This window comes from Magnolia sinica, chromosome 3 (assembly GCF_029962835.1).
Source record: "Magnolia sinica isolate HGM2019 chromosome 3, MsV1, whole genome shotgun sequence".
Lineage (NCBI taxonomy): Eukaryota > Viridiplantae > Streptophyta > Magnoliopsida > Magnoliales > Magnoliaceae > Magnolia > Magnolia sinica.
This window is the reverse complement of record NC_080575.1, coordinates 4,878,364-4,900,949: the sequence shown is the minus strand read 5'-3', so window position 1 is coordinate 4,900,949 and position 22,586 is coordinate 4,878,364. Positions and strand designations below refer to the sequence as shown.

Sequence of the window (22,586 nt, the reverse complement as noted above, 5' to 3'; positions counted from 1 at the left end):
CGTTGTCTGCGCACAAGCGCCCGGGCAGACGGACAGCCACCCACGGCTGTAGCCGTGGGCCCCACCTTGATGTTTATTTGTCATCCAATCCATTCATATGGTGGGCCCTAAGGGCAGTGGACCACCCTCCAAATTTCAGGTCCATCCAAGACTCAGGTGGCCCACATCATAGGAAACAGTGTGAATTGAACTCTACCCTTGAAACCCTTTTTGGGTCCACAGAAGTTTTGGATCAGGGTGAAATTTGTTTTCCCAGGTCTGCGTGACCTTCTCAACGGGTTGGATGGAAAGCAGACATTATGGTGGGCCCCACGTGGAGCCCACAGTGGTGTATATGTTTTACTCCCACCGTCCGGGCGGACGTTGGAGCCCACTGTGATGTGTGTGTCCCTGTGCGTGCGTGTGTGGGTGTGTACGTGTGTGTATATAAATATATATATATATATATAATATTATATTATATATATATATATATATATATCATATATTATATTATATTACATATAATATACTGGTGGTGGGAGGCCCATCTCAGTTTACTTGAGGCCCATGAGTCAAGGCCCATTTGATGTATTAGAGGCCCATGGGTTATGGCCCATTAAGATGTATTGGGGCCTATGGGTTGAGGCCCATTTGATGTACATATGGGGCCCAATTGGTGTGGCCCATTTGATACACATAAGGCCCATAAGATTAGGCCCATTTGATGCATTCTAAGGCCCACGGGTTATGGCCCATTGCAATGCACATAAGGCCCATTGGTGCGGCCCAATGATGTGGCCCACTTGATGAATATAAGGCCCATATGATATGGCCCATTTGATGTATTTAAGGCCCAATGGGATGTACCTAAGGTCCATTGCAATGTACGATCCCAACATGGGTTATGTAATGATGTTTACGTCGGGCTATGCCTTGGGAGCAATGGTGGTTTGACGTCCACATTGCAAGTATAGTGTTGGTTAAATGTTCGCATTATGACTTTCCCTAGGGCCCATTGTTAGGCTCGTATGTGTTATGTGTAGGCCGTCTAGGCCCATCTTCGTTATGAACATCATACATCCCATATAACATGTTTAGTTCCATGATTCATGATCATATGCATCATACGTATGCTTGGTATGAGAAATGACTGATCATCGCATATGCCTTCAGGCAGATTGTTTAGGGGCTCCCGTACAAGGGGTGTTGCCCTACATGAGCGTATGATACGCGCAGGATTGCTGCATAGTGTGATTCATGCATTCACATTGTGTGATATGGTACTTTACGCCCTAGCGACATCAGGGCCGTAGCCTCCACAGGCGTATCGTGGTTGGCAGGATTGGATACCGGAAATTTTGTTCTACATGGGGTGCTATAGATATCCCTGTGTGAAAGTCCTAAACCCTTTTGGTACCAAGAGGTTACTCCAACGTTTAGATCGAGTGGGTGCATGAGCGCCGAGTGCCGATTACCAGACGATTGCGCATTCCACTGTGTCGTGGTCGGTTGGAAGGGGGTGCGGCCTTACCCGCCCGAGAGTAGGGGGCAATGCTAGGTTGAGTCTGACCAGCTCGAGGAATGGGTCCGCTATTGACGAGCCGAGCCCGATATTGGCAGGCGGATAGTGAGGTCTTTTCCACTCACCTTATTGCGCGCGATGGGGCGGCAATCTGGCTTGGAGTGTACTAGACCCCTGTGATATTCCAGATTTTGAGCTGTATTGATATGTGAACTTAGATGAGGATTTGTATGCTTGAGTTGCATTTCGCATTACATGACCTTGGTATGACCGACATCATTCTTTGCACCGCATGGCCTTGGTACGGCTAATGGTATTCTTGGCATTCATCAGAATATTTCGCATTACTCTGATACTGCATAACTGCATTACCACCTTGAGCATACACTTTCACCACCCTATAAGCTTTATATAATCTTATGCACGACCGTTGCGTGCAGGTGACGTTGGATCTCAGCAGCGCTGAGGTTTGGGTGCGTGGCAGATCATTTTGGAGTTTTTGTTCATCATCATTGTATTTCCCTTTATGCTCATTGTACTTGTAAAGTTTTTGATCATAGTGGAAATGTGATGGAGTTTTTGGTTGTTGTCTGTGGGTTATGCCTTTGGTTATGCTTATTACGAATCAAACTGATGTAAAAAAAAATCCTCCTCGTAGCATCCCAGGATCGGAACCTGGAGAATGAGCGCTGGGAGCCGAGAATGGGGTTCTACGGAGGCTGTCGGCGTCGGATTCGGCGATCGAAAATTTTGTAAGCCAGGTTTCTGAGTTTGGGGCGTGACACGATGGGCCTTTCACATGGGCCTAACATACATCACAATGGGCTCCATAGCCTGGCCCTCAAATGCACCACAATGAGCCTCATACAATCATAATGGGCCGTGTCACATAGGCCTAATACACATCACATGGGCTTATATACATCGGATGGGCCACGTCCGATGGGCCTCGAAGACATCACAATGGGCCACAACCCATCGACCCAAAACACATCGCAATGGGCCTCTCACACGAGTCCATTATGCATCACATCAAGATGGGCCCCAATGGATGGCCATAAATACGTCACATTGGGCCTCATATACATCAAGTGGGCCGCATCACATGGGCCACATATACATCAGAATGGGCCTCTAACACCGGCCTAATATACATTACAAAGGGTCGCATCTCATGGGCCTTATATACATTACATTAGGCCTCGACAATTGGAATCGACCTCAACAATTGGAATCGGCCTCTACCAAACGGAATCGGCCTCAAAAATCAGTCTCAATAAATCGAATCGATCGATAATCGAAATCGGCGAATCGGTCACAACAATCGGAATCGATCGATAATCAGAATCAGCAAATCGGTCATGTCAATCGGAATCGACAATCGGTCACGACAATTAGAATCGATCGATAATTAGAATCAGCAAATCGGTCACGTCAATCGGAATCGACAATCGGTCATGATAATCGGCCTCGATCGCTAATCGGCAATTGGCAAATCGGTCACGTCAATCGGAATCGGTAATCGGCAAATCGATCACATCAATCAGAATCGACAATCAGTCACAACAATTGGAATTGATCGATAATCAGAATCGGCAAATCGGTCATGTCAATTGGAATCGTCAATCGGTCACGACAATCAGAATCGATAGATAATCAAAATCGGCAAATCGGTCACAATAATCGGAATCGATTGATAATCGGAATCGACAAATCGATCACGTCAATCAGAATCAGCCTATACAATCGGCCTCGACAATCGGAATCGGCCTCAACACTTGGACGAACAAGGCCTAAGGGAAGGTCACAATGTGGACATTAAACCATCATTGCCCATCAATGTGGCCATTTAACCAATATTGCACCCAAGAAGTGGCCCACATAGAGTCAAATGTATAGTGGGCCCATGTCCTCACACAAAGGCCTAATATACATCGCAATGGGCCTCACTCAAGGGCCACGTATACACCACATCGGGCCTCCCCAAATGGGCCACAAATACATTACAATGGGCCACATACCGGGGCCTATATATATCACAATGGGCCACATCTTATGGGCCGGGAATACATCACAATGGGCCTTATCTCACGGGCTTTAAATACATAACAGGTGGGCCCTGCATATGGGCCATGACCCATGGGCCTCAGATATATCACAATGGGCCTTATGTACTTCAAATACACATTAGGTGAGCCCTACACATGGGCCTTATACACATCAAGTGGGGTACATCAATGGGCCACACTAATGGGCTTCATACTCATCAAGAGGGCCGCAATTGCATCAAGGTGGGCCTTAGCGGATGAGCCACCAATACATCAAGGTGGGCCACATATATGGACCGCACCAATGAGCTGCACCAACTACAAGTGGGTCGTATCAATGGGCCATAACTACATCTGGGTGAGCCCCATGGATGGGCCATAATTACATCAAGGGAGGACCCACCATATTCTCCATCCAATCTATTCCCAAGGCCATAAAGACCTGGACAGGGGGAAGGAACAAATATCATATTAATTCAAAACTTCTGTAACCCAAAATGAGATTTCAATGGTAGAAGTTCAAACCCACTGCTTTCTGTAGTGTGGTCCACCTGATAACTAGATCTACCTTATTTTTAGTCTCAATCCTTGAGACAGACTTGCCAAATGGATGGGTGGTTTAGATGCAACACATATAGCAGCGGGCCCCCACAGGACTGTTAACGTCATGGGGCCCACTGATGGGTGGCATGGATAAAGCACATACATCATGGTGGGGTTCACGCACGTGGCTGTCCACCAAATGAATGAACGGTTTGGATGGAAAACATCCATCATGGTGGGGCCGTGCTTGGCACGCCAGATAGGTGGACGGTATGGATACTACACACGCATCATGGTGGGGTCCAGGAGTGTAACACCTGGTCCATTCGGTACTATTTTTCATGCATATATGCATGATGATCGATGCCCTTAGCTAGACCTGGATTGACCGTTCATAGTACACACCCAACTGACCGGAACCCCAAGACCTCGAAACCTATCTCATATTGACTGCCCTGTCGCCGCGATCGTGGAGGTACCACCCGTGCGTCGGTATGATAATCCGTTAGTGAGATACGCCGTGAAGAATAATAAGTGTATCATGTGCGTATGGCACCATGTATTTCATTCCACACATGTGCACAGCACACATGTACATGCCACACATGGGTGAGAGAATCACTACCCATGTGTGTGATGTCACATACCCATACATCTTCTCTCTCATGTGCATAAAAGTCAACCTTTCTCCATGCCATACACTATGCATGACATCACCACACCATGCTATCCCATGCTCCTTTAATCCACCATTAATTGCAAAGCATGAATTAAGTACCATAATCCTAGCCTAAGCTAATATTAATCACATTAGCTTAACTTAACCAAAATTTTATCCATTTTTTTATAAATACCCCCCATCCCTTAGTATTTCACCATTTTTCCATAAGAGAAAGAGAGAGAGGAGTGATCTTGGTGGGCCATCAACTCCATCAATCCCATACCTTTCATCCATCTCAACCATCCATCTAATTCATCAAGGTGAGTACACCCACCCTACTCATTCTTATTTTATTTTTGTTGTGTTTATGTATGGTGGAGATGATGTTGATGATGATGTGATTAATGGTGTGGATGATGAAGATAGTATAATTGATGGTGAAGATAATTGCAATAATGATGATGATGATATTAATGGTGTGGATGCATAGGAGAAAACATATAAAATCAATTTATTATAGAGTTCATGTGGGACCCATTGATAGTGGGACCCACCAAAATGTTTGTATGGCATCCAAGTCATCCAACCATTGGCCCATTGGGCTGGCCAAACTCACACACACCTACACGTATAAAAAAAGAAGAAGAAGAAGAAGAAGAAGGTTGCTTGCTAGCAGCAGCGTCCCAGTAATTTGATCTAAAGGGGCAGGGGCTGTGGGTCCCTAACGGGCCCCACCCATGATGAATGTATTCAATCCACGTTGTCCATTTAATTTCTCAGCTCATTTTAGCCATGGAGCTGAAAAATGAAGACAATCCAAATCTCAGGTAGACCACACCATCAAAATGATTGTTTTAAAAGTAATAATTTGTTAGGGCCTGCTGTGATATTCTGTACTTTGAAAATACTGAATATTAGACTTGTTAGGTCTGTCTCGGGCCATAAAATCTAACAGATGGAGTGGATCGTCAGGATATGGGCCCCACATATGGAAAACCTTGAGAAAAAAAAATAACAAAAAAAAAATATACATAGAAGGGCGTCAGCCCATTGCTGACGTCAACCACGTCCAGCATATTTTGAAGTTGTCTTTTTGTCTGAACGCCAGTGTGAGGTGTTCACTCCCCAAGTATAGGGTTGTGATGTAGTAATAAACTCGGTAAGACCGAGGTCGAATCCACAGGGACTGAAACTTGTACGTTTCCTGAAACTAGGTAGAAATAGAACAAGCCTAAGATGTAATCAAAATCAAATGTAAATTTAAGGAATAATTGTGGAATAATTATCTAAAACTTTAAGGAATTCAGAGGAAGGAAACTAGGGATTCAGAGGATCCACTTGTAGAGATCAGGGAGAAATTATGCCTGCTTCAGAAATCATGGAATTGAACTAGACTTCCTTTGATATAGTTTTCAAGAGGTGAATGGTATATGAATTAGGATGGATTCCATCATCTAACCATGCCCAGGAGACAAAGCAAACAACAGGATTAAACTAATTACCAACCAATCAACAATGTATGAGGATCAGGAAGGGTACTGTCATCCTACCATGCCCATGGAGCAATGATGAACAACAGGGCTTCCTGACTTCATAAACATAAAAGGGGAAAGAAATATTCAGAGCCATTGCAAACCCATTGTAATTTCAGTCACAACTGACCATTAAAGACTAAGAAAAATATTCTTTATAATAATCACTAAATCAAATTCAGTTTATGAAATTTAAAGGCACAAAGTAGAATCTCCCATCTTCCTACAAGCTTCACCTCCTAGCCCGAGCTAAGAGGTCTAGCCTAGCATGATCCTGCTAGAACCAAATAAAAAATATGAAAGGAAAGAAATAAAAAGAAAAAGAAAAAGGAAAAAAAAAAACTCCAGAAACCGGCTTCAAAATTCGCCTCCACGGCTGCACTTCCTGTCCCAGATGATGGCTCCCTTTCTCTCTTCTCTGTCCTTTTATAACCCGATGTAGGTCGGCTGGGCTGTTTGCGCAGCAAGCAAGTCGGTTGTTTCGTAGTTGGAGACGTTTTACGCAACAGAGAAAACCAATAATTTTTCAGTTTTGTTTGCACATGCAACCATGATCGAAGTTGGACAGGAAATCCACTCCGTCCACTGAGCTCACCTAGAAAAACCGGTCGTATATGGATGGTTTTGGATCGGATCTTTAGTGGTACGGAATATCTCTCTCACTGCCGTCTATCTTGCGTTTGAACGGATGAAAATATATCTCTGCTGCCTCTTGAAAATTCGTCACCTAGGTTAGGATGATGGGGAGCGTGGGCTTCTTATGGACGGTCCAGATCAGACCGTTGCTGTCCTATGGAGGCCTATAGAGATCAACCGCGAACTCTGTTTGCGAACAGAGCTTCCGCGTCGGCGCTGTGATGGATGGCGGCCCACTGATTGATGTCAGGACGAAAATCCATTCCGTACATTGGAATCTACTCCAAAAAACATTTTGGAAGGGATATTTTTGGAGTGAAATTGGAGTGGCCCATACGATATTTTATTCTGCCGTCCATCCTACGTTTAACGGCTAGGATCTTACAATAGCTTGCATGGTGGTAAAACGACACCTAGGCGAGGGTCTACCCTAACCTCTCGTCACAATAGACGGTCCAGATCTGTCTTTTGAACAATGCCTGGGCCCCACAAACGCCAGCCGCGAGCTCTGTTTTCGCGCTGGCGAAAATTTGAATCCGAGAGGATGACGTCCCTGTGTTGCCATGCAGTGTTAGTGCAAAAAGTGTACTATATACACTGTATGATGATTATGAGAAATCCACACCATCCATCTTGTTCTTCTCATGATTTAAGGCGTTGAGACCGAAGATGAGGAGTATCCAGAGATCAGGTGGGTCCCAGATCAGTAAATTGTGGGCTGATCTGTCCGTTGGGCCCCTTCCACAGCGATCCAATGGATGAAAATTTACGTGTACGGTTAATTTATGACCCTCAGGCCATGTATAAAGTTTTGAGCTGATCGGATGGCGAGAACCCCGTGATCTTGCATTTTGGACGTCTTTTGGGCCACTTAAGCTTCAGTTTCTCGATTTTCGCGGACCCCTAGTGTATAATTCCGTTGCTCTTGGTCTTCTAGAGTCCGTTCCTTGCCTTGGTGCTTCTGGAGCGTCAAATCCATGCATTTACCACCCTTTTTCAGTCCAGGCTCTTAAACACACCCTGCATTACAAACATGATTAAATCAACCACGTCCAGCGTCCTTTGGACGCATGCATTGGAATGGGCAGGGAAGTTGGCCCCACCACAGGCCCCACCTTGATGTGTGTCGGGCATCAACACTGTGCATTTGTTGGGTCCCCTCCTAAAAATGGTTCACGCCAAAAATCAACCGTACAAAGAACTTAAGTGGTCCACACCATCTAAACTAATGTGCAGACATGGCTAAAGCATATAAAAGCACTTGCTGGGCCCCACCTGAAATTTGGATGCATCTGAAACTTGGACTGTCCCCTCCATCAAGTGGGACACACACAACAGATGGACTGGATCGTCCTGTTGTGGGCCCCATATATGAAAAAAAAAAAAAAGCCCACAACGGCGGTGACGCTATTGCTGCCAGCGTCTCCACTGACCCTGGAAGGAGGTGGGCCCCACCATAGGCCCCACCTTGATGTATATCGAACATCAGCACCGTGCATTTGATGGGTCCCATTTAAAAATGGGTCACCCCCAAATTTCAGCTATACACAGAACTCAGGCGGCCCACACCATAAATATATATATATATATATAATAAATAATAATTACAAAAAAAAAAAGATTTGGATCAATCTGATCATGAGGTATGTGTTATATCCAAACCGTCCATCCATTTGGCAAGTTTGTCTTAAGGCTTGAGAAGAAAAAAATAATAATAAGATAGATCTAACTATCAAGTGGGCCACACTACAAAAGTGGCAGGGATTGAACGTAAACCATTGGAACCCTTTTTGGGTCAGAAATTTTGGAGCAGTATGAAATTTATTTTTCCCCTTAATTCAGGTCTTTGTGACCTTATGAACAGATTGGATGGAAAATAAACGGTATGGTGGGCCCTGTAAATTGTTTAACGGTGAAATCATTATCTCCACTACTGTTTGTGGTGAGGTCCAGATAATCTTCGGATAGATTCATTTTTGGATGATCCTATAAAATGATCTCAAAAAATAAAATAAAATAAAATAAAATAAAAAAAATAGATGAACTGTGTATATGCAATAAATACATCTCTTTGCACCCATGTAACTTTGATCTCCTTAACTGTCTGTACAACTCGAAGCTCGAGTATGTAAATCACCTGTTAGGTCCACCTGAAATTTGGATGTATCTGAAACTTGGTCTGACCACTCAACCAAGTGGGACACACATAATGGATGGGCTGGATTTATGAACCACACCTCTGTGGGCCCAACAAATAATTCTAAATATTTAAGGGAGGGTAACCCTCTCAACTTGTGTGTGGTATGACCCACTTTGATATAAGTGTTATGCCACTTAATCCACCATGGTTACGACATGATTTATATTTAAGATCCTCATCGTTTATCTATTTTATCAACTCTTTTGACGATATGTTACCTAGACTTAGGCCCATCCAATGATTAGATAGTCGTACGTTCTGAAATAATGCAAATTAAACTCTCATCATTGAAAATTCATTATGGGCCATCCTGACGATGTATTAGATATCGACCCATATATCGGGTTTCCTTTAGGCCATTATCCCATAGAACAGTCAATCCAACCTGAATTGAACCATACAATATAAGGCTGTGAGGATAAGTACTTAACTATTGAATCCAACCTAAGGCCACCATGGTGTATCTATTTAATCCATGCAGACCATCCACTTCCTCATATCTTTTTAGGACTTGGACTAAAATCAAAGCAGACCTAAGTCGTAGGTGGGTCACACACAACTCAACCTCATGGGAAATCCCCATCGACTCTATTGCATAGGACCCATTATGAATTCCATTGATATGTGAGCCCAAGAATGTTAAGGCCCCATTTTGAGTGAACGCCATGTGGGCCCATCAGTGATAGTCTTGTTTGGGCCAACCATTGGGCCTCTTCGATAAGAGTTTGTAATTTTCATGTGTGGAACGTATGATGAACTGGTATTGTAATTTTTGAAGTAATGATGATTAATCCTTTAAATGGGCTGATTGTGGACATCCCTTGATCACTTGGCACCTTAGTTAGAGTGCGGCCCCAAGTAATAGGATCATGATACTTGTGTTTAAACTCTTAAAAACATGTTTAATTATAACAAATATATAAACTCTAGTGGTGTGAGGGTGTGATACCTGTTTGGCCCATTGATCATGTGGGTATTTGATGTATGTATAGCCACTTAATCATAGGCAATGGTGGAGTACATGTAGTATATGTAGTCATCTAACTGTGTGAATGTGAAGTACGTACAAGGCCACCTAACCGTATGAAATCAAGTGGCATTGATGACCATTCAACAACGTAGGTTTGTACTTATCGACATCGATACCACCACTTGAATCACATATGACCAAGTTGTACACTAAACCGAATATGATTTAGGATTATATTACCCAAGCTAATGCTATCAAGATCCTGTATTTTTATACAATGTGATCTTTAAACTATAAATGGTATGATGAAATGTGGCTCTCGGCCCTTAACCATGTGACACCGAATATGAGTCATTATCTATGTGACGTGTGAAGTGGTTGTAGTATAAGACTTATCATAATTGGTGTAGCCATGTATTTGTGGCCTATGGGCAAGGCCCATTGAGATATATTTTCGGTTCATATGATGAAGCTCATTGTGATGTATTTTCGTCCCATGTGATGCGGCCCATAGTGATGTATATTAGGCCCAGGTATGTGGTTTACCTGTGAAATAGATTTGAAGCCACTTGCAATGTATTCGAGGCCCATGGGCGAAGCCCAATGTGATGTATTTGAGACTCATGGGCGTGGCTCATTGAGATATATTTTAGGCCCATGTGTAGGGCTCACCTCTTGAGTATTTGAAGCCCATGGGTCGTGAAGCCTGATGTGGTGTATTCATGGCCCATGAGTCAAGGCCCATTGCGATGTGTAGTGCAGTTATGATACGGCCCAATGTGATGTATATGCGGCCCATGAGTGAGGCCCAATACGATGAATGTGCGGCCCTTGTGTGAGACCCGAAGTGATGTATCTGAGGACCGATGTGGTGTGATTTCACCATGATGTATGTATTGATATTTATGTGGGCCATTCCTTGGGGACAATGTTGGTTAAATGTCCACATTGTCAAAGCCGATTGTTGAGGCCGGTTATTGATACTGATTATGAGTATGTGTCAGCACAGTATTATCATACATGCCCATACGCATCATCTGCATTTTTGTTATGAGATGTGGTTGACCATTGCATATGTTGTTGGACAGATTGTTATGAGACTCCCTAATAGGCGGAGGTTATCTCACATGAGTGCACGGTATGCGCAAGATTGATGCATCACTATATTGTATGACTCATGCATCTTGCATTGTGTGCCCTAGCAACATCAAGGCCGTAGCCTCCACAGGCATATCGTAGATGGCCAGATGGGACACCGAAAATATTTGGTTCTAGCATATAGGCGCCATAGATGTCCCTGGGTGAAAATTCCTAAACCTCCTAGGCCAGGAGACGCCCTAACGTCGAGACCAAGTGGATACATGAGCGTCCGAGTGCCGAATACCAGGAGGCCGCGTTTCCCACTGTGTCGTGGTCGGTTGGGAGGGGGTGTGGCCTTACCTGCCCGAGGGTAGGGGGCATTACTAGGCTGAGTTTGACCAGCTCATAAATGGGTCCGCTATCGACGTGCCGGATGGGTATTAGCAGACTATTGGCCAGGCGGATAGTGAGGTTTCTTACGCTCACCTGGACTGTGCTGCTGGGAGAGAGACAGTGCCATTTGGAGTGTACTAAACCCCGGTGATGATCCGAGAGATGAACTGTACTGATATGTGGACTTATTGAACAAGAGTTGCATACTCATTCATTCATTCACTATTCACTCGAGCTGGTGGTGCACAACTATTTGTTGAGTGTACCTTCATAATGGCCAGGATTTCGGTTGGGGCGCGCGACTAACCTGAGATCAGGAGTTTACCACATTGAGTCTGACTATCCAAATTAGGTATGGGACTATTTTGGATAAAAGTCCCTTGTGATAGACCCCATAGTCTGCGATACTACGTACTACCATCCCGACTTCACTCCAGCATAGTCATTTCATTCGCACCACATATTGTATTGCATCCTCGACATCTGATATTTGGCTCTTTATAACTCCTCATTTACATGCTGATTTATATTGCGTACTCTGATATTGTATGACTTATGGACTTGTCAGTATTTTCGATATTGTATAATTATGGCATGACAATATGATGATGATGACGTGATTACGGATGCATGTAATATGGTTATGGCTGTGGTATGATTTCCTTGTAGCATATTTATCTTGCCTACATGTAGGACACACTGCACACACGTGTGTACTCACTAGGCTTTTTGCCTAAGCCTCCTATTTTTCATTTTTTTCAGGGTTGGAGTAGCTTGGAAGACTTAGCTTTCTCGATGCATTACATCTATTTTTCGATTTAGCAATATTAACGTTATGTACCTTTGGAAGGCATTGTATTTGTAACAATCAGGATTTCTATTGGAGAGTGTTACTTGGTAATTTGATCATGGATCTTTATGCTCAGGTATTACTATGTATATAAAATAAAAAAAAATCAATCAAAAATCTTCCTTGTGGTGCGCCGAACTCGAGACTTGGTGTATGGAAGTCGAGTGCCGAATTCGGGGCATCACGGAAGCTGTCCGTCCCCGAATTTGGAGCGTGACAAGGAGCGTGGCCCAGCACGTCAATGGATGGACGGCTCTAAATAATGCAGTAAGGTGGGCTTCCACGTGGATGTGGCCCCACCATATATACATATACACACATCTGGTGGGTCCCACGTGGGGCCCACCATATTATATTATATTATATAATACAATATATTATATACTTAAATATAATATAATATTATATATATATAAGGGGAGCCAGATCCACCGTCCGGATTCATCTAGACGGTGTTGATTCACATGGGACCCACATGGGAGTGGCCCACCATAATGTTTTTATATATAAAAAAATATTATATTATTAATATATATATATATATTACATACATAATATTTATATAATATTTATAATATAATATATTACATATACAATATTTATAATACAATATCACACCATCCAGTCTAGCGTCCAGATCTTCTGGACGCGCTGGACTGACGGTGGATGCAAGGCACATACATTCAAGGTGGGTCCCACGATGGACGAACGGTGTGGATGATACCCATACAATCAAGATGGGACCACAAACCTTGCTGACGCTGCACAGCAGCTGCAGCTGCTGGCCAACTCAGATGAACGGTTTGATGTATAGATGAACGGCGTGGGATAAAATACACCCCCACCCCACACATGTAGCATGTGTGGGCGGGTCCCACGTCCATCAGAGGGATGGACAGTGTGCATAAAATGTATACATCACAGTGACTCTCACACGTCCAGATCTGGATGGTGAGAGTTCTCACGTACATCAAGATGGCCACGGATGGCCTGGATAGGATACAAGGGTCAGGTGGGTCCACACGTGTGGGACCCATCGGTTATATACATATAATATATGTATATTATATTATATTATATTATTTATTATTATAATATATGTATATATATATATATATATATATATATATATATATATATATATAAATTCTTTTAAAACTTCCAGGCTCTGGACGTTGGGTAGCATCAAGGGGGGAAGTCCACGTACTAGACGGAGCACGGCCACAAGGTGGGCCCCACAGCTGATGGCCAGCGTGGGTAAAACACATACACACACGGCCACATGGCCTAGTCGACGGTGTGGATTTCGCATGGACAGTCATGGTGGGTCCCACGCCACATATCATTACTATCATCAACAAAATAAAAGTAGAGAGAGAGAGACGGATGGAGGAGGGGCCCCGCCACTATGGGCCCCTTAATACAATGTATACATCATGATGGGTCTCACTATATGTGGGCCCTCAAATCATCAAAATTTCACAAATCAAATCATAAAATACACCTACCGTTAGATCATGAACTCTTCCTTACACCGATGTGATCTAGAGCTCCAATGGTGCATTTTCAATGGTTGAGATGATCTTTAGATGGTGGAGATGGGAGCTAGGAGGTGGGCCACACCAAGCTTTCTCTCATGGAGAGGTTGAGACGTTGGAGTTGCTTGGAGAATGAGAGAGAATGAGAGAGATGTTGTAAGAGAGACGGATGGGTGTGAGTGATGGAGTGATGGGGAGTGATGGGTGATGGGCATGTACTTGACATGTAAGAGAGAGTTGACTTGGGAAATGGCTTGTGTACTTGGGGATGGGATGGAGTGATGGGTTGTACTTTGATTAATTAATGGGATTGATTTGACATGTTGTAGAGATTCTCTTGGGCTTGCAAATACGTGGTGTTTTCTCGAACTGAACGCGGGCCCACATCTCCTGACCTGGGTATCGCCTCGGCGCACCAGACGTGGCGTCGGAACCGTAACGACGACGCAGTCGCACTGGTACAAGTCTCGAGTCGAGCCGACTTTGGAATACGGGATACGACTTGAGGTCACGCGCAACTATCGATAAAAGTTCGCGGGTCGGCGGAATTCGACCGGGAGGACCGCGAAAGCCTATGGAATGGTACGGGCTAGGATACGGGTATTACATGAAATGGACGTTGAATTTCAAAAAAATCATTCCGTATAGATGTTGTACGATGGTACAATACGCAGGCCTAAAACGTCGTATCCAAACATAGCATAGTACAAGAAATTGTACACTTGCCTGAACAATATGTCCTATCCAAACATTGAATAATGGCATGCTGATTAGGATGTATTCTAAAAATCTTTCAACGGATACGTGAACAATACCCAAATACAATATAATACATCCTATTACGCGAATCTAAATAGGCCCTAAACCGTTTTTAAGGTCGTTGCCACTGGGATTAAGTGAAAATATCAAATATATATATATACAACGATTCACACAGAGCACCCCTATTTCCTCTCATGTGGCCCACTTAAGTTTTGGATACACATCAGTTTTGGTCACGTGTCTTCAAATGAGCTCAAAAAGCGTATGAACGGGGAAGATTTCTCAAAAACATATCGGTGGGCCCCACCCATCATCCTTGTGCAGGAACTTCCTGGGATATACTTCGCAGTAAATCCGCGTCCTACCATGAGTCCAGGACGTTGTAAAAACGGACGCGGATTGCGTCCTACCCCCGCCTGGACGGTAATCCGTCCGGCCAGGGTTATGTGGGGCCAATCATGATGTAAGTATTTTATCCACGCCGTTCATGGTTTTTTTTCAAATCATTTTAAGGTTGTAAGCTAAAACTTAATGCAGTTATGGTCGTTAAGTGGACCACAAAGTGTGGATTGAATTTTCACCGTTAAAAACTTCTTGGGAGCTGGAGAAGTTTCAGATCAACCTGATATTTTTGTTTTCACTTCATCAACATCTACGTTACCTTATGAATAGGTTGGATGGTAGGAAAACATCACAGTGGCCCTTTGGAAGGTTTCAACCGTGAGTGTTTATCACTGCAGCTTCCTTTGGTATTGTTCAATGGAGCTGTGGAGCTGATTCATTTTCAAGATTATAAATTAAAATGATATGATAAAAGTGATGAATGGCAGGGATAAAATAAATTAAATCACGGTGGGCCCCACAGAGCCCTGCTAATCCGTCCGAAGGTATAACGCAATCCGCCTCCAAAACTAGGAGAGAACGGATCGGCTACTCCGTGATCTGTGGGCCTCGCCATGATGTATGTGTTTAATCCATTCCGTTCATCCATTTTTACGGATCATTTTAGGATTTGATAGAATAAATTAGAGGGATATAAATATCATTTGGACCACACCACAGGTAAACAATAGTGATAGGAGATCCACCAATAAAATCCTCCCAAGGCCCGACGTACTTTTTATTTGACATCCAATCTGTTGATTAGGTCATACAGACCCAGATGAAGGGAAAAAACAAAGATCAGATTGATCCAAAACTTTTATGGCCCCCAAAAAGTTTTTAATGGTCAACATTCATTCAAAACAATTTCTTGTAATGTAGCCTACTTGAGATTGATATATACCTAAATTTTGGTCTCATTCTATAAAATGATCTATAAAAATCGATGGACGGCATGGATGAAACACATACATCATGGTGGGCCCTCAGAATACCGACCGTCATCCATTGGCCGTTGGCAGGGGAGTAGCCCATTCCTTTTCGAAAGCGGATTTCCTGCGAAAGCCTTTAGCGGGAAGTTCCTGCGGAAGTCAGGAAGGGTCCACTGTGATGTTTTTGACAAATCATCCTCATCCATCCGTTTTTTTTTTAATTTCATGTTAGGACATGATGCCAAGTGGGCCTTAATAAAGGAAAGGCTTTCGCAGGAAATCTGCGTCCTTCGTTTACTAAAAAGACTCCTGTTCCAACTCAAACAACAAATCCTCTCTTCGGTATAAATACAGTACTCTTTCAACATACTCATAGCTTCTCCTCCTCCGTAGAAACACCTGTTACTTCTCTTCTCCTACGATGGCTGCACCTAGCAACCAATTCCTCTCACTGATTCTAATCACATTCAGTGTTATTTTTCTTCTAAATCTTCCATGTGCTGCTGCTGAAGCCATGGATTGTAACTTTCAAGCCATATATAATTTCGGCGACTCGATCTCAGATACCGGAAACCTTATCCGTGAAGACAATCTCGGCACCTTTGAGCCCATAGCTAAACTTCCGTATGGCGAAACGTACTTCCACCAACCCACCGGCCGATGCTCAAATGGGCTGCTCATGGTCGACTTCTTCGGTATTGAAAAATATCTTCCATTGTTTGTTTTTTTTTTAATGAGCTGGGTCCATGGTTTAGTTGTCTAGATTGTTATTCTGATAGGCACCGCACATGGCAATTAGAAATTTTTTTGATGGGAAGATCATAACCGTCCAATATTTTATTTTTGTTGTTGTTGTTGTTGTATTCCTCTTATTAACAGGTCGATTGAAGGGTTGGGGTTATCCCACTTAGTAGATTTGTAGCCATGGTCCATCCACTTTGGGGCCATTAAATAAAGAGTCTGAATCATTTAGTAGAATCTTAGGACGAGGATCATATAACTTCTCAAAATTCTCTTTGGTATATGAGCTTTATCCAATAAATTGGATTTTCTATCAGGTTTTAGGAGGAATTATATGATGGAATGTAGTGTAGGCAACCCAACTTGAAAGAGTCAAAAGATTTGATGGCTAGGATCTTCCAATCTGGGAGACTTATCCATCCCCAGTGGGTCCCATCATATAAACTTTCAAGAACATTAAACTGTGGGCCCCACTTGCAGATAGTGTTGGTTTTGACTCTTGGACATGTTTTTTGGTGGGATTTTCAAACACTAGACCAGGTTTAAGTAGCCAGCCCAACCACTGAAAAAAAGAGGATGTACCTCCAACTAGTGTGGTCCACCGAATCTCTACCGTAGATGAGACCGACCTATGAACCATGTGATCTGGACTCTTCATCTAGTGGACTCATTAGGGGAGCTGCAGTGCATTGTTTAGAATAGTTAGGTCTTTGATAAGTGGGGTTTATATAAGCTGATCAGAACCGTTAACTAAAGCCCCCAAGGGTTGCGCGTGGGACCCACCAATGTGTGTAGAATCCAACCTGTGGAATTCATGCCTGGATTAAAGGTGGGCCCACTTGGATCCACCGATGTGCGTAGAAGAATTCATGCCCGGATCAGAGGTGGGCCCACTTGGACCCACCAATGAATGGCCGCAGTTTAATAAACGGCCATGAATGCACGCCATGGACTGGCCCACCAATCACATTTTTTTTTTCACATTTTCTCATGCTCATTCAAATTGTTTTCTTCTTCCTTTTTTTTTTTTCTAATTACAGCAAGGTGGTTAGAGCTTCCATTTCTCAACCCATACCTTCAGAGCGACGCATCATTCGGTAATGGAGTTAATTTTGCAGTAGCTGGAGCGACAGCACTCCAGCCATCCTTTTGGTTGAACCATGGCGTCCAGACGCTTAATACAAACAGTTCCCTTGAAGTTCAGCTCAACTGGTTTAAGGCCTACCTCCACTCTGTTTGTTTCTCACAAATTGGTAAGATCAACGATGATCTATGGTTTCACATTAAATTCATCTTAATTGCCAATGTATAACCATGTTTCAAACCCGTGGATAGGATGGTTACGATTCTCTAATATAGTTTCATCTTCAAAAGAAAAAGACGAGCCCCAACAACTAAATGGCTAAAATTGCAGATTGGGTCAATTTTTCCTTAAACAACTTCAACCGTCCATTTTATAGATGATTGATTAGATGTAAGAATCAACCGTTGGGCAGGAATTCCAAGAGCACTAGACTATTTCTCATGTTGCAACAATGGACATTGGTATGACTTAGTGTATTGGTGTGGCCCACTCAATGAATAACTTGGTTTTCATACCAAGTGATCATGGTGTGGCCCATCTTGTATCTGATCAATTAGCGTTCTAACACTTTTTTTGGTGGGCCCGCAGTATGTGAAAATGAGCTGCTGGAGCAAGCACTGTTTTTGGTGGGAGAGATTGGTGGAAACGACTACAACTATGCTTTCATACAAGGAAAATCCATTGAAGAGGTTACAACCTTTGTGCCCAATGTGGTCAACAAGATCAAAGATGTTGCTAGTGTAAGTTCTCTTTTTCTCTATCTCGGTACCAATGTTCAAACATGTAAAACATCATAGCCATGTATTGCATAGGGCCCACCATCTAGATTAATTGGCTAAAAAAAGGTCTACGTCCCCATGCTATCATGGGCCCACCAGATGAACAATCCCCATTATGCATCTTTTGCCCAAAAAACTTTAAAACCGACCTTTGAAGTATGTATGAGGACAAATTGACCATTAAATCATATCTGATTATAGTTATGATTTACTTTTTTTCTGGTGGTGATGATGAATCCAGCAACTCATCGACGCCGGTGCTGTTCATCTTGTCATCCCTGGGAATTTCCCAATCGGCTGCATACCGATCTACCTCACAATATTCCGCAGCGACGATCCAGCATCGTACGATGAAAACAATTGTCTAAGATACTTCAACGACTTCGCAATGTCCCACAACCGTCAACTCCAGCAGGCCATCCAAGAGCTGAAAGAGGAATTCCCTCACGTTCTGATAGCATACGCCGATTACTACAATACACTAATGGGGATCATTAAGGATGCTTCAGATAAAGGTAAGTGCAAGCCACATCCCACTAACTCATCTCATGTAGATAACATTGCATCCTAGCAGCATAGTAAATAGCAGTCTAGCTCTTATGATTTCGTTTTGGTAACAATCACTAAGGATTTCTTTCCAATGTTCATGACCAGGATTCGAGTCGGATAGTTTGTTGAAAGCGTGTTGCGGAATCGGTGGTGCTTACAACTTCAATCTCGTTAGTATGTGTGGTATGCAGGGTGTTCCGGTGTGCCCTAACCCTGAAAAATACATCCATTGGGATGGCGTTCATCTCACCCAAGAGGCTTATGGGCAAATGGCTAGTTCGCTCATTTCCAGCGTCGCTAGACAGTGGAAATGTTTGGCATAGAAATTTCTTTTTAGCTTTTCTTTTTTACAGATTTTTTACCTTAATCCTTAGAAACACAGGATTTATTATTTTTCTTTTTCTTTTTTTTTATATAAGAGATAATTAATTTTTATTCGAGATACATGTTCGTTGTCAAGCTATTTAAGATTAATGAGATATTTTTCTTTTAAAAAGTTCTAGTGGGGAATCGTGGTGCACATGTGACATCCACTCAATTCATTATTTATGTCAGCTCTAAATGTTAGAATGTGAACCCAAATGTAAAGCTAATTGAAATACAAACCTTCTTGGGGCCCAACTGATGGTTGGACTAGCTGATTTCTCTGGGACGTTCCATAATGATGGTAGGCGGCACCAAATTCACGAGTTAGGTGGCATACACAAACCACGGTTAAACCCTGATAGATGCCTATATGTAAACCAGTTCAATTGGTGGAATCCAGCTGATGGTTGGATTGGGCTAATTGCGATGTACTACCATTTTTTTGGTTCCACCATGTGTATGGATTGGATGCCATAAACAATTCTCAGTAGGACTAAGCACATGATGCACGGATTGGATGAGGTGAACACACCTTGGTGGGCTCCACACTAAATAAAGGGCATTTGGCATTTGGATGATTAACCGATTGTGCCTTCCCGAATGTGGACCGTGTATCAGCAAGTTGGTAGACTGGTGAAGAGATGTGCGGCTAATTGTTCTGATATTTAGAAAAGGAATTGACACTTCAAATCTCATTACCATACCATCTATCCAACCTTAATCAGACAGACTATTTGGAAACTCTTATCTTCTCATGCAAGATCTACGCTTGCTGAGGAGATTCCGAATCAAATTCAGAAGGTATGGCAATATTCTGAAGTGTCATTTCCTTTTATAAATATCAGAATTGACAGTAGTTAGACTACACGGACAACCGACAGTAGTCAAACTACACTGGATGCATGCACCCAGTGTTGGTTGCGCCGGAGTTCGCTTGAGTCAGCCGATCTAGTCAACTAGCTAACCAACCATATGTGTCTACTACGTTTGATCACACCCACATGAATCTGATGCACCGTGCGCCTTAAAGAGGCCCACTCATAACCGTTAGCGATACGATCCCCAAGCATCAGGAACCGGGCATGATAGTATAGGACACTATGTCCGCGTTGTTGGCCTACGCTGGGGTGATGAGACTCTCCGTAGTGACCTGAGAAATTTTGTTCACGATCTTGCCTATCATATGAATTCAGCTATGAGTGACAAACCCAGATAGATCAAGGATTGCAGGTACAGGGCCGCTACAGCCGCCCTAAGCCTAGTGATCGGATTATCGTCATTGATTAAGCTGACGTATTTCAGCATCCCCATCTTGCTAGATGAACAGATTTAATTAAATATTCAACTAACATGATTACTTATCACATCGCATTAGTATACGTTGTAGCGACTTGGGCGTTGTGGTTGCGTGATGAGAAAGTTTTAGTATTTGTGAATGTGGTGTTAGAGTCGCTATGAGGGAGTGTCAGATTGTGAGGGCATGCATCATCTCATAATAGTATGCATATGCATTAATAAGCGTATCTAGGAACTAAATGTTTCTGTTGCTTTATCGTTAATTGTGCTTGTGGAATTAATAACATGTGTAACTTAATATTAATAGAACCACTAAGTTGATCACTCACTCTCACTCTAAGACGATGTTTTAAAACATCAACTAGACCTTATCATAGATGTAGGTACCCCGAAGTCTGACGCGTTATACGAGACATCCGTAAACTCAGAGGAGGAGCTTTCGTATTTTCAGTGGCTAGGCGGGCCACCATAGGTTGCTTTAGGGTCAGCGATGATATTTTGAGCTGTGACATTTCGTATTTTAGAGCCATATGTATTTTTGCTAGGATATGATCGCGTACACTAGACACATACATATTCTTGTTAGTTGTACTTCGAGATAGAATTTGCATTCGTTTCAGTGCACATTGCATTATCCACTTTAATTCCTCGAATGCTTACATGCCAAGTAAAACAACCATAAAACACGATTCTGCAAGGCATAAGTAACATCCAAAATATGGGGAGTCGAGTATCTATTCGGCCACGAGATTCAGGACGTTACAAAAACACATGGTGCACAATACCTTGACACCAAGTGGCTGGCTGGTGTTGGGATCATCAACCAAACCGCGTCCTATGTATCATCCATCACAGTCAACCTGAGTATCCAAGTCTTCCTCAACCGTGTAACCGAACTAGTTAGTTTCACAATGAAATTTGAACACTTCCTATGGTTTCAGAATGACATTTGATTAACATAGACGGTTGGAGAGTAGTACTCATCGATAGATTGCACGCGAGCCACATAATATCCGATGGTCCACGTGATCACATATAAACCTACATGGCCACTTGGCCGGATGAGGATTGCTTGCAATCCTCGATAGGGCCCACCACTGTGATCGTTGCGAGAAATCCACCGGGTCCATTGGTTATGGCTCATGTTAGAAAATTAGCCCCAAAAATGTGCCGGATCCAAAACTCAAGTGGGCCGCACAACAGGAAATAGTGGGAATTGAACACCTACCGTTGAAACATTTGTGAGGCGACAAAAGTCTTGGATCATGCTAACATTTTTTCTTTTTAAATTCATTTAAGTGACAATGATGACCTTATAAGCAGTTTAGGCGGCATATAAACATCACAGTGGGCTGAAGAAAGATTTCAACGGAAGCAATTTCCCTCCCCACCTTTTCCTGTCGTGTGGCCCATTTGAGTTTTAGATCTCAGTTTTGGGCTGATTTCCTAACATGGGTATGGATTTCTCACAAACATCAAATTAAGCCCCACCCATCTTCTAACACATCTTGCGTCAGTGAGTAAGCGGGGAATGATCACATACGTCCGAACGATGCTAATTACCATGGGTTGGAACTTTGTGAGTCTCATCAGGGAACGGGCAGGAGCTTTGAGTAGCCACCTTAATGTATGGGTCTTATCCATACCGTCCATCCATTTTTCCGTATCATTTTAGGATAGGAACCCAAAAATGAGGCAGATCCCAGGCTCAACTGGACCACCCACAGGAAGAAGCGGTGAT

At 43.0% G+C, this 22,586-nt stretch overlaps 1 protein-coding gene across 1 annotated transcript; it reads left to right on the top strand.

The window, feature by feature from the left end:
- Positions 1 to 16,437: 16,437 nt before the first annotated feature.
- Positions 16,438 to 19,725, top strand: LOC131239351 (GDSL esterase/lipase At5g03980-like). Its single transcript, XM_058237029.1, has 5 exons — positions 16,438 to 16,725; positions 17,812 to 18,024; positions 18,444 to 18,595; positions 18,876 to 19,149; positions 19,289 to 19,725. Exons 1-5 carry the CDS (start codon positions 16,452 to 16,454, stop codon positions 19,504 to 19,506), a joined length of 1,131 nt encoding a protein of 376 aa, XP_058093012.1. The 5' UTR covers positions 16,438 to 16,451; the 3' UTR covers positions 19,507 to 19,725.
- Positions 19,726 to 22,586: the final 2,861 nt, after the last annotated feature.

Excerpts from the sequence above, each read along its gene's own strand:
- LOC131239351 (XM_058237029.1), top strand. The coding sequence starts at position 16,452 with ATGGCTGCACCTAGCAACCAATTCCTCTCACTGATTCTAATCACATTC. Across the intron at positions 18,025-18,443 it reads TGTTTGTTTCTCACAAATTG|TATGTGAAAATGAGCTGCTG; the intron begins GTAAGATCAACG and ends GTGGGCCCGCAG. Across the intron at positions 19,150-19,288 it reads TAAGGATGCTTCAGATAAAG|GATTCGAGTCGGATAGTTTG; the intron begins GTAAGTGCAAGC and ends GTTCATGACCAG.